General features: G+C 39.2%; 1 protein-coding gene across 1 annotated transcript in view; it reads left to right on the top strand.

Moving 5' to 3' along the window:
- Nucleotides 1-13,583, top strand: part of MEGF10 (multiple EGF like domains 10) — a 366,625-nt gene that overhangs the window by 240,662 nt on the left and 112,380 nt on the right. Inside the window, exons 4-6 of the mRNA XM_027098843.1 lie at nucleotides 3,741-3,873; nucleotides 11,457-11,558; nucleotides 11,901-12,001. Of these exons, the coding sequence (XP_026954644.1) occupies nucleotides 3,758-3,873; nucleotides 11,457-11,558; nucleotides 11,901-12,001 (319 nt within the window). The 5' untranslated portion in view covers nucleotides 3,741-3,757. The remainder of the gene's footprint in view (nucleotides 1-3,740; nucleotides 3,874-11,456; nucleotides 11,559-11,900; nucleotides 12,002-13,583) is intronic.

Here is a 13,583-nt window from a genome sequence, read left to right as displayed (position 1 = left end):
TTTTCCTTCAGGGTAGACACAAAGGAAAAAAGGTACACACGTTTACTCATCAAAACCTATAGAAGAAAACAAATCAAAAAGGGAAAACGTATATGAAATGCCTTACCCACTTGTTTGGATTGCCTATCAGTGACAAGACAAACAAAAGGAAGGACCACCCATGTTTCTGAATATAGGGAAATATTTCATTTCTATACTCCTTTGCAGCTCATTGGCACATTTGGGAAATGTCTTCTCCCCTTACCATGTATCAATATAACATATGAATTATTTCCTCAAATGATTTTAATCAGTTCATGTGAGTTTGCACGATCCTTTCTTCTGATTTAGCAATTCTTTTTGCTTTGAACATTTTATACTTTAATGTAGATTATTCTAGAACTCAATTTTCTAATTTTGATTTGGAAAATGCTTTGGGAGTAAGAGACGGAGTGACATATATACAATTTTAAATATACTGATATTTTTCCTTCCATGAATGCCGCCGGCAACTTTGCAGTGCAGTTTGATTTTTCTGTATGCTGAATTTCAGAAGCAATAAGGAGGTGACCAAATTCTGCTTTTTCTTTTTTTTCTGCCATCCCCTTAGTGAGGTTAAACCCTTCACGGGGCCATGCATCAAGTACAAAACAAAAAGAGACACCAAATTAACGGTAACATTTTCACATTAAAAGAGAACACAGGGACTTCCCTGGTGGCTTAGTGGTTAAGAATCCGCCTGCCAATTCAGGGGACATGGGTTCGAGCCCTGGTCCGGGAAGATCCCACATGCCGCGGAGCAACTAATCCCGTGAGCCACAACTACTGAGCCTGCGTGCTGCAACTACTGAAGCCCACGAGCCTAGAGCCTGTGCTCCACAATAAGCAAAGCCGCCGCAGTGAGAAGCCCGTGCACTGCAACGAAGAGTAGCCCCCACTGGCCGCAACCAGAGAAAGTTCACAGGCAGCAACGAAGACCCAACGGAGCCAAGAATAAAATAAATAAATAAATAAATTCATTAAAAAAAAAGAGAGAGAGAGAGAGAACACAGCCTCTTCCTTTTTCTTGGCAGTTTGATTCATTGCTTCCAGCAATTTCCAACTTTACAGACTAAACATTTCTAATTGGGAAATGGATGGTTTGAGTCTGAGTTGGTGACTCAGGATATAAACTTTCCAATTTGGGGTAATTGTTTGTGAGTAGTTGTCAGATTACTGCTGACCAGCTCTTGTTTTGTCTTTAGGAAAGAATGAAAGTTAAGATACATATTTCACACTTCGTTGAAACAGAATACTTACCTGACATAGATAAGGCAATGAGACAGAGAGATATTTGCCATGCTTATTTGTTACAACCAAAATATAAAAGGTTTACTTTTTTTGATGGATGAGGAAAACAGCACAGTATATTACATGTTCTTAACTGTGAAATGGGGATGATAAAAATACCTATGTAAATTACTGTGCAGATTAAATAGGTAATTCATGTAAAAGGTTCAGCACTGTGCCTGGCACAGAGTAATAGGTCAGGAAATGTTAGCTGTTATTGTTTATCATCATCATCATTACTTTGTATTTATTTCTGTTAAGTTGCATAGCTTCTTTAATTATATAATGTTAAGCTTCAGATTTTACGACTTCATGATGGTTAGCCTGTGAGAAACATCAGTAATTTGAATTAATTTATAAGCAATATTTTGGCCACTCATTTATGCTTTATATGTTGGAATTATTTCATAATGATTGAAATCTCTCAAAGATTTCACTACCTCTCATAGTGGCTTACACTATCTTTTAATTATCCTACAAATCCATGACCTTTATTCCTTATTCCAAATCAAACATTTTCTTTTGTTTTAGCCTTTGTGGATTTAGAGATAGGTAATTTGTCATAATATACTTAATATACTTGTGCTTACAACAATCTTGATTTTAAAGAACTTAATACTTCCTCATTTAATCTATTGTCTGGAATCTGAAGGATAAACTATTTCCTAAGGTTAGGTGTTTGCCCATATTGTTGTTTATTATTTGTTTGTTTTAAGATAAACTTACCTTTTAAAACCACAAGATTATTATTCAATGAATTTGGTTCCCAGACACTAAAAACTGGTAACCTCATGGTATGGAAAATTAGTACAACTTCTCAAAATGCCAGCTCTCACCCAGAAAATAACTGCTTAGTCCCATAATCTGACCAGTTGTTACTAGTTTCACCAGTTTACCAACAAGCAGGCTAATGCTTGTTTTCTTTTTTTTTTTTTTTGGCCTCCCGGCATGTGGGATCTTAGTTTCCTGACCGGGGATTGAACCTGCGCCCCTTGCATTGGAAGCGATGAGTCTTAACCACTGGACCGCCGGGGAAATCCTGGATCGGCTATTTCTATGTCCATTTTTATAATGATTATATAAAATCATTTTATATAGTGTGACAAACTTTTCCTCCTCACTAAGGGCCAGTTTCCCCACACCCCTGCCCTCCCCTGCCTCCCAGGAGGAGGGCTTCTGTGCTTCCATCTCCATGAGGGGCTCACCCTCCACCCAAGGGGCCATATCAGGCATCCCTCCTCACTCTTACTCCCACATCAATCACCAAGTCCTGTCTATTTCGCCTCCTGAAAAACTCCCAGAGTCACTCAGTTCCCTGCAACCCCAGTGTTACTTCCTTATTTCACTCGCAGTGGTGTCTCACCTGACCTCCCTCTAATAGTCTCCTCCTGCAGGTCCCTCACCCCCTGAAACCAGTGATCTTTCGAATGTCACCCTGTAGCCTTTCCTAGCTCTCGGTAATCCTCGGATGAGGTTCACATACTTTGCAATGTCTTATAAAACCCATGGTGATACGCCCCATATCTTTCTCCAGCTGAGCTAGTTTGAGCTCCCTAAGTGTGCCCGACCTTTGCTCACCTCCATTCCCTCTGCCTGGAACATTCTCCTCCCTCTTCTTCTGTCTCCTTTGCAGGCCTAACTCTTCTGAAGATATGTTGCTAATTGTTTTTCCTTTTTGGTCTTTCTTCCTCTCAATAGTAATACCAGGTTCATTTTTTCTAACACTGACCGCCAAACACCTTTACACTTTTTTTCTATACACCTATGTAGAAACCTCTATAAAACAGCTGGTTTTGTCTCTATTCAGCAGATGGGGAGACAGAAGCACTAAATATAAGAAATGTAAATCACAATTATTAAATTATAAAGATCTTGATGGGCAGGGACAGGAACTAGATGTGCGTTTTATGTCCAGTGTTTGCACGGTGCCTAGGATAGAGTGGGCATTCAGTGTTCGTCGAATGAATTATTGAATGACTCTCAGTTTAAGCCTGAGGTGCCTCTCTCTTGAGTCAATGGAGCTTCTGTTTCATTATTTATCCTCTAGGACAAATGAGGCCAGATTCCTCTGTGTGCCCTCTTCTTCCAGAAGGGAAATATGCCTGGTGAGAGAATCTGGAAGACTGTGTTGCTCTGAGCTGTTTGGGAAGATTCCTTTAATGTTAGCTGGCATGGAAGAGAAGGTCTCTTGTTATGGTGGCAATTAATGATGATTTGCACTTTTTAGTAATTTACAAAATGGTGACCATCCTGACAACTTAAGAAATATCTCTCTCTCCTGGACCGTGAGAGCTGGTGACCCATCTTAAATCCAAGACTCGTTATGCATGTTTCAGCCCTAGTAACAACTGGTACTGAATAGTTGATGTGCTCAGAAGAATTCTGTTTGGGTCATTTTAACGCATCTTTAATTTGGATTTTTTTTCTTGTAGGTTGTTCTTCAGAAACAATGGTTATTTCTTTGAACTCATGCCTGGGCTTTATCTGTATACTGTTATGCCACTGGATCAGGACAGCATCATCTCTGAACCTTGAAGACCCTAATGTGTGTAGCCACTGGGAAAGGTAATGGTTTTCAAAGTAATCTGAGAAATAATTTCTAATAGATTCCTTTATATACTCTCATTATCAGTACCATATATAAAATTAGAATTTGAGAAGAGATTATAAAATTACTTATATGTAAAAATCATTAGTTACATGTAATAATTAGATAGTATAATTCACCTTGGTCTTAGAGAATATATATTATGTGAAGAAAACTTGATATACTGATTCTAACACAGGTGCAGTTGTAAGACCAAGGAAAACATTAATAGATTGATTAAAACGACCTCCCTAAGGTCTTCTCCCTGCTCTGTATCTGTTTGCAATAATTGGGTGGAACTGGACCTATGCATGGGAACCAATGAGGGAGCAGTGGAAGACAGTGTGGAATAATATCCTAGAGTGTTGAAATGAATGGCATAAAAAAATTGTGCAGTAGGTGGCCTGAAAGGGAGACATGATTTCTGGAGGAACTGGCAAGGCTGCATGGAAGTATTGTCCCCTGAGATGTCTTTGAAGACCTGAATAAGACGAGTAGATGGCAGTGACTGGGTGGGGTTCTAGGATGGAAGGTAGTTTGAAACCAGTGCCATGCAGACCACTAAGGACTGTGCCCAGTAAAACTAGAGTCAGTACAGGATTGAGGAGGGCAAGGTTGAATAGATTATTTGAAAGCAGATGATATAGTATCCAGATCTAGGTGATTTGCAGTAGGAAATACAGAAGAAGTACAAAATAATAGGTCATCTTATAGTCCCTTTTGGAACACAGAAACAGTACAAACCATTTAGTGATACTGCAGTGCCGTCAAATGCAGTTTACTGTGCTCTCACGTGCTACTTGCATTCCTAGGAAAGTGTGTATCTTTATCCGAAATTAACATTGCACTTGCAAGTTGTTCAAGCAAATAGAAGGTGTCAAGTACTAGAGATTAATACATATTTGTAATAGCTGTAAGTTCAATGACATCAAACTCTTGGTCTCTTTTTCCTGTCACCCTCAGCATCCTGATGAGTACACCACAGAGTAAACATTCTAATCGCTGTGTCACCCACGGGTGGGATGCACAAAGCTCAGAGTCTTTCAAGCACAGCAGCTGTATTATTCTAGGGGCACACTGGTTCCTCACTCATAGCGTTATTTATCGGTGAGGGCTCGTCCCCATCTCCATTGGCAGTATTACATTCAGGGTAACAAAAACATATTTTCCTGATCAATCAATAGAGTTATGTAGTCTTATGAAACTTTAAGCTATAGAGGAAATATGAATGTGTAATAAAGTTCTATATATTTGTGCTATTAACCATGTTATATAGAATTTAAGGGAAGGGACCTCCTATTAATTATCTTTATAATTTTCACAGAACCACTCATAAAACATTTCACCAACAAAGTACATAATAAATATGATTAAAGTAATAAAAATGAATTGATGAATACGTGAATAAGAACATATCAAATTTAGAAGAGGGATCGTCCATTGGTGGTTGAAGTTCTTAGAGGATGGTAGCTTTGGAATGGGAGGAAAAATCAAATTTGTTAGGTACTGTGAGATAAGAATCAAGAGATCTTGGTAATACATTAACTGTGGAGGTGAAAGAGGCAGAAAAGGCTGAGATTTAGAACCTGCTGTGAAAGAGTGGAGGTGTCACTGCACATATGGAAAAATAAAAAGAAGAGAGCTGATTTGACAGGGAAGAGATTATTGTGGTTTTATCATGTTGTATTGATATGATCAGTTTGAAATATGGGCCTGGATGAATGTTTAACTTTTCATTTAAACAAAACATTAAAAAGATATTTCCCCCAGGTTTTCTTTTTTTTTTTTACTGGATGTGTTGGGTCTTCGTTGCTGCACGCAGGCTTTCTCTAGTTGCCGCGAGCAGGGGCTACTCTTTGTTGCGGTGCAAGGGCTTCTCATTGCTGTGGCTTCTCTTGTTGCTGAGCACAGGCTCTAGGCGCGCAGGTTTCAGTAGTTGTGGCTCGAGGGCTCTAGAACTCAGGCTCAGTAGTTGTGGCGCACGCGCCTAGTTGCTCCGCGGCATGTGGGATCTTCCCAGACCAGGGCTCGAACCCGTATCCCCTGCATTGGCAGGCGGATTCTTAACCACTGCGCCACCAGGGAAGCCCCCCCCTCCCCAGTTTGTTTTGACATTGTCCTATCTTATAATCGTCGTGGACAAAAAGGCCTTATGAAATATAAGAAAGAGTATTGGCTTAGCCCTGTTTTTTTCACTTAAGCAGTCCAGTGATCTTGGATGAGTCTCTTAACATCATCCAATTCAAAGATTTATTGTGAAACTTGCATCAAATAATGTATGAAAGATGTTTTGTAAAATAAAAAGTGCTGGATGAATGTAAAAAAAAAAGAAAAAAGAAATATGGGCCTGAAAGTGTTTGGGAATATAGATTTGGGAGTCTCCAGCATGATGAGAGAACAGATGAGCTCTCTGAGGGAAAGGCTACAAAGAGAAAAGAATCCAAGACTTCAGGTAATCCAGCACCCACTCAAATGTACACATTTTGTCCTGATTTCTTGCTCAATATTTAACCATACTTACCAACACATAATTGCATTGTTCTGTTCACCATTTTAAATTCCCAATGTCTAAAACACTGCCTTGCATATGGCATATGCTCAGTGAATAATTGTTGAGGAGTAAACTCACCTTCTGGTAGGAAAGGAAATGACTAAATATGGACATCAGTAGTGGGGGTGGGGAGGGGGGAGTGATAGAGAAGGGGCACATTAATCTCTAAACCTAATATAATTCCACTGTTGTACAGGTGATTAGAGTAACCGCTAAAATACTCACTAATGGGGAAGAAATTCAGTGTGGAAAAATCGGAAAATGATGGAGATTTTTTTCCTGTCTATATTTTTCCTATAAACTGCTAAAAAGAAAAATTGACAGCTACAATTTTCTTATTGATAGATTTTCTGTTATAAGGCTAGATAATGATTCTTTGAAGAAAGGTTAAAAAAAAAGTGGAATTGTTTTGGCAAGAATGGAGAAAAGGAGTATAAATTAAAATGATCAAATAAAGGTGCAGCTGACAGGTTCTCCTGTATTTTCAAAAACCGAAATGAGCTTGAATTGAAACAGGGAGAGGAAGATTGGCTTCAAGGACAAAAGTCCTGGTAGTAGGGCCAAGTAGTGCTCATTGTAGGTTTTCCTTACACTAAAACCCACCTGTCACCAATGGTTCCGAGCCATGGAATCACCTGCAGCCTTGCTTCTCAGAGTGTGGTCTGTGGAGCTGCAGTGGCAGGAACCTCAGCTGGGAGCTTGTTGGAAATGCAGACTCTCAGGTCCCTCCCCAGACCTACTGAATCATTTATTTTCAAATAAAAGTATGCCTCATTTTAATGCAGCAATTGTGATTCTTAGAAGTTATACATGAAAGGAAATGAAGGAAAATTAAATCATTTAAAATACACAATTCCTTGTTATTAAAGGAATTCTGCACAGCATCCTTTTGGAAAATGAATAACTCCATGAATCATCTGTTCCTTCTCCCCATCTCCTTTCCCTGTTGTGTGAGTTTAAGTATTTCCATATAATGGGGTTTCTTCTAAAGAAGGCACAAATGAAGAGAAGCCTTTCTCTGCCCAACCCCTTGGGGGTGGGACACAGGAGTGGTAATAATTGAAGCTGCAGTCCTGAAGCGAGCAGAGATAAGAAATGATAATTATTACCATATTTAATTAAAGTAACAAGATAATCTAGGCAGATGAAATGTAATTAACCACTTTGGAATGTGTCCAAGTGATGATGGCTTTCCCCCCCTGTTCTTTGACCTTAAATTAGATCTTGTTGGGGTTCCTCCCTGGACAATACTTAATAGTTTAAAATCACCATGATGATATGTTTTCAGTGTGTTTGAGAAGATTAAACAAACAAGCAGGAGATAAAGGGTTTTGCATCTTGATGCTGAAAATAGTGTAGAATTGGGACCAGATTCCTTTTATACCACAGTTTGCCACTCACTGTCTGCTTTAGAAGCTTTCAATATTCTACAACATCTGAGAGGGGACAGAGGTACAGGATGCTGTCTGGGGGTCTTGGTGTTAGTACCGGCTCTAGACTGACCACTAGCACTGGGAGCTCGGTGTGGCTTATTTGTGATGAAAATGGGATTGGACTAGACAATCGAGAAGTTTGCTTCCCATTCGTGACTTTAAGAGCAGCTGCAGATGAACAGGGAGGTGTGGACTATCAAGAGGTAGTAATTAAGTTCAAACAGCAGCACTGAGGACCAGAGGAAGTCATCCAGTTCTCAGAGACATTTCCCTTCATGATGCGAGCACACAGCTTCCAGAAAGTGGCCCCTTGAAAAGTGACAACAACTTAATTGTCTAATGATAGGTGGGTATTGAGCAAATTAGGTGTAGTTGTGAGTATTTGGTAGTCATAATTTGAAGACTATTTACTAACATGGAGAAATGCTTATGATAGTCTTAAATTTAAAAAGTAGGTTTAAAATTATGTGTATAGCATGAGTATGAAAATATAAAAACAAAAAGACAAAACTATAAGTAAAAACTAAAAACCCTAGGGATGGTAAAAGAAGTACAGCAAAATGCTATGTGTGGTTAGGTAAGAGTTATACACTTCTCTCCCTCTCTTCTTAAAGATTTGTTTTCCAAATTTTCTAGTGTGATTATAATATCATTAAAAATGAAAAGTTGGGGCTTCCCTGGTGGCGCAGTGGTTGAGAGTCCGCCTGCCAATGCAGGGGATACGGGTTCGTGCCCCGGTCCCGGAAGATCCCAAATGCCTCGGAGCGGCTGGGCCCGTGAGCCATGACCCCTGAGCCTGCGCGTCCGGAGCCTGTGCTCCACAACGGGAGAGGCCAAAACAGTGAGAGGCCCCGCGTACGGCAAAAAAAAAAAAAAAAAAAAAAATTAAAAAAAAAAGAAAAGTAAAAAAGAGATTGTTTAGAAAAGAAAAAGAATGTATGCAAAAGAACAGAAAAGAAATTTGGGTTGAAAAGGCTTCGAACCCTTCTCCCGTAAACTTAAGTGGAACCCTCAGTAGCTGATCAATGTGAAAAGTAATTTATATTCGGTCTGTTCTTCATTGAGTTTGAGACTGAATAATTCTAATTAGAAGTGTCAAGACTGAAGAGAGATGCTCAACCATAATAAATTTTACACTTCGATTTCCCCCAAACTCTCTATATTTCTCTATTAAAATAAGAGCAGGTTATTTTTAGCATTTACGTGCTGGCCTCTCTTGAGAGCCCTTTGAGGGCAGGAATTGAATTTATTCAATAAACATTTGTTGAATTGGAATCCTTAATGGTTTGATTATCCTTTTATAGAGAAGAGCTTTTTTATATCCTAAAAGCAGAGAAGCATCCTGCAAATTAAGCTATTGGTGAGCAGCAAATGTCCAGAAGAGGAAGCTCATGTACTCTAACATTTTCTCTTATTGAAGAAACCTTCCAGGCTGCTAGAAATTAGTGAAAACACTTTTCACGTTTGCTTGTGGAGTCAGCTCCCCCATCACATCCAATGGCGTGTGTTTGGCCAGGGTCCCTTAGTTGATTATCACTTTTGCTCTCCAAGGCATTCAGATCTTAACACTTAGCATGGCCTGTGAAATTTTGTGGGAATACTGCATCAGGCCTAGTTCTAACAAACCAATTTAGTTCAGCTAAATTAGTACTATGGAGCCTGGTAGATTACATTTTTTCACCCAAGCAGCATTAATTTAGGGTGGTTTCTTTTTCATTCCCATAGCACATGTGGAAAGTTGTTCTGTTTTGCTCATGGGAATGTAGGACTGCCTAGATGGCAGTTCCACACACACAGGACATTCATTCGCTTTGCTCTCCACTAGAAATGGAATGGAGAAATAATGCTGCAGGCCTTTACAAGCTGCTGGATAGGGAGGGAAAAGAATTGGCGAGGAAGTCTTAGAAATTGCAACAACCTGAACCTCTGGACACTGCTAGGGGTCTGAAGAAAATCTGAATAGCTTCACGTGATATTTCATTCCAAGAACGTTTATATTTTAACGCAGGCCTCTCGCTTTACCCCAAAGGAGTTATATCAGAGATGTAGGCAATGGCGTACTCGACGCTCGTCTGAACCTGTTCCTGCAGGTGTTGTCTGCTGGAATAGAAGGAAGTAGTCATCTGAAATGTATGTTAGAAATGCAGAATGCCAAGTAAGAAGGGATCTCCAAGAACATCTCTGATTTTATGATGTGATTGTCAAAACCCCGGGAAGTGAGGTTACCTGCTGAAGGTCAGCCAGGTGCTCAGTGTCAGATCAGGATGATAACCCTGCCTTATTCTAATGCAGTGATTTTTTCACTGGGACTTACTGCATCTGCCTCAGGCTTGTGGAGGATCCCTAAATTTACCTAGAAATCAAGTTGCAATGTCCCAAAGAATCAAGTACAAACAGTATGAATTGTATGATTAATTCATGGATGTCTCATAATGGCTGAGAGAGACCACTTGGAGAAAGAAATTGCTGTTTGTGAGGCCAATACTGCTTAGCTTTTCAAATCAGAAGTTTCTGCTCTCTATCTAACCTGAACTCTTCAGGCTGAAATTTTAACCTCATTCCTTCCGTACCTTCTGTACTTGATAGTTCCTGTTAATGAACTTGGGCTATTGATCTACACCAAGTGAGTCCATGATTGAGGCCCATTTTGTTGTTGTCATTGTTGTTAGCATGAATTAAAGATTTTAGTGGAAATCTTTAAGAGACTGTTAAAGAAAATAGAATAAATTGTTTTGAAAAGAAGATTCTCCAGATTTTCCTGTAGGCAAGAAATCTGAGCTCTTGAGCATGTGATAGACTGCTTTGAAATGAAGAAATATAGGATTGAACATTGAATATTCTTTATATTTCATGGGTGCTTTTCAGCCACATTCTTAGGCCCATAGGAGTGCATGCTTTTACTCTAACAAGAAGCTGTTAGTGAAAATATGTTGGAAAACAGACTGTTTAAGTAGCAACAGGTTGTTCATATGATTATTTCAGGCTGTCTCAGCCATATGTTTAGAATTGGGTTTAAAGACTTCTTTGTAGCTTCTATGTAGAGGTTGTATATATTCTTCCATTGCCTAAGAAGTAGGGCAGGCACAAGAAAGAAAATTATTACAAGTTCCAACCAGAGAAATATAGTCTTTCTGATTTTCCAAAATCAGTAGCAAAATATACTTGGATTGTCTTTTTGCTGATTACCCTTATTATTTGCATGAGGCCTAGATTGAAAACAATTTGTGAAAGGTCTTGATATCCCTGGACCCCGGGGGAGGGTATGGAATTAAATACAGAAAAATATGTGGTGATACGTTTTTAAATTTAGGAATATCAGAGTTTTGGGTGAATAGTAAATGAGATTTTTTTGAACTGTATAGGATGAACCCTTGTCTTTAAAATATATTATTAATATTGGATCTTTTAGGGTTCTAGTACAAATAGAAACCTGAAAAAACCTGAAGATTCTCTGTTAAAGGTCAGTGTGGAGTTGCAAGTGGAGATAATTTAGCCAATCACTGTTTTTTTGGTACACAGCCTATCAGTAATGTAAGAAAGAGAAATACTGATTCCTTCTCTTTCCTCTTCTTTTCAGCTACTCCGTGACTGTGCAAGAGTCATACCCACATCCCTTTGATCAAATTTACTACACTAGCTGCACTGACATTCTGAACTGGTTTAAATGCACGCGACACAGGTAATGGAAGCTCAGATGTATTTCTGTGTTTGGCAAACTGGGAAGGAGTCTGATATGAGATATCTCGAGATAAGTGAAGTAGGGAAGTCATGAAACTTGATTCCTTGAAATAAAGCGTAGGTTGGCTTAAATGGACAATCAGTATATTCTTAGCAAATTAGTGAGTTAGCATAATATTGGTCAAAACATATATCCCATGTTTCTTCTTAATTATTTTGGAGTACTTTGCTTTTTATACCTTTATTATATTTAATAGCTTTTTGTATTAAAATATAAAGTCTTGATTTCTAATCAAATTACAGGTCCAATAAAGTAACAATGTGATTTTTCCCCTTTCTATAGAATCAGTTATCGGACAGCCTATCGACATGGAGAAAAAACTATGTATAGGCGCAAATCCCAGTGTTGTCCTGGATTTTATGAGAGCAGGGAAATGTGTGTCCGTAAGTAAGACTTGCATCCCTTGGAGGTTCATTTATTTTTTGCAGTGTTGGTTTGCATTTAGGGGAGGCTGGAACAGAGGCCTGGGGAGATGGGGCATCTTGGATCATTCCCTTTCATTCACTGCTGCTTTCTTGGCCTGTGTAAGGAGGGAAGCATTAACTGTGTCCCTCTGTCCTATGAAAAATCTCCAAATGAATGTCACTTGAGGAGAAAGCAGATGTTGTAGAAAGATGATTCAAGGCTGGATGCTGCGATGTTCATTACAGTCCTTCAATAAATGTCTGTTTGGAAATTGGTCAGGGAGTCATTGAACTTAGGTCACAGAAGAGAACAGAGATATAACCTTCCTGCAGCAGCTCCACAGAGTCCCGAGTCAACTTCTGAGAGGCCAGCATGTTCTTTTCTGATACATAGAATGATACGCTTATTAAAAGTAGGGGAGCTTTCGCAATAGGAAATGACTGTAAGTCTGGGTTACAAAGTAGACCTTTTTTCATTGTCATTTCTCTCCTCCCTCCCCTCCCCATCTCACCAATTCATTTTGCGATGTTTTGTTTTGTTTTTTAACATCTTTATTGCAGTATAATTGCCTTACAGTGTTGTGTTAGTTTCTGCTGTATAACAAAGTGACTCAGCTATACATATACATATATCCCCATATCCCTTCCCTCTTGCGCCTCCCTCCCACCATCCCTATCCCACCCCTCTAGGTGGTCACAAAGCACCGAGCTGATCTCCCTGTGCTATGCGGCTGCTTCCCATTAGCTAGCTATTTTACATTTGGTAGTGTATATATGTCCATGCCACTCTTTCACTTCGTCCCAGCTTACCCTTCCCCCTCCCTCTGTCTTCAAGTCCATTCTCTACATCTTTGAGCTGTCTTAAGAGAAGTTTGATGTTTTATGATGCACTTTAGGAAATCCTAGAATATCATGTGACGTGCAGTTTGCAATTGGGGTTTCTTACCATTGTGTGTAGGACACGTAGAAGAGAGCAACAAATACAATTTTATTCAAATATTTTGGCTCAACACAAAGTTAGAGGGACACCTTTGCTTTCTGAGCTGAGATGCTGCTGTTGAGTAGTATAGAGAGAGACAAAGTTCTGCTCTAATTTGGAGGTACTAGGAGTGGTTGGACACATCACTGGGCTTAAAACTCTGCAGAGCTGAGTGATAGCACTGGCTTGGCCATCAATCGTCTGGGTGGCCCTGGATAAACCATTTATAGCTAATTTGCTCTCAAGCAGTAAGGGGGCTTGGACCAGTGTATGTGTCATCTTCCTTCCGATCCCTGGAGTCTATTCTTTATTTATATAGACAGGGGTGATTTCTCAAATTTTTATTCAAAACCAAGGCTATACATAATAAATGTTCGTTGAAGAGAAATTATAAAATGTAACTAAGTGAAAAGAAGAAAATACAAATATGTTGTGAATGTCTTTCCTGGTCAGTAAATGAACTTCTATAACATTTAACAAAAGTCAGTATGTTATTGCATTATAGATGTTTATTTGACTGATCTCAACTCTTGAATATTTACATGATTTCCAAGTTTTAACTATTATGGACTGCTTTAGAAG

This window comes from Aethalodelphis obliquidens, unplaced genomic scaffold, assembly GCF_003676395.1.
Source record: "Aethalodelphis obliquidens isolate GAN/ISIS:26980383/991018 unplaced genomic scaffold, ASM367639v1 scaffold4, whole genome shotgun sequence".
In the NCBI taxonomy this organism is placed as follows: Eukaryota; Metazoa; Chordata; class Mammalia; order Artiodactyla; family Delphinidae; genus Aethalodelphis; species Aethalodelphis obliquidens.
Note: the sequence above shows the minus strand (reverse complement) of the source record. Positions and strands in the feature narration are given on the sequence as shown.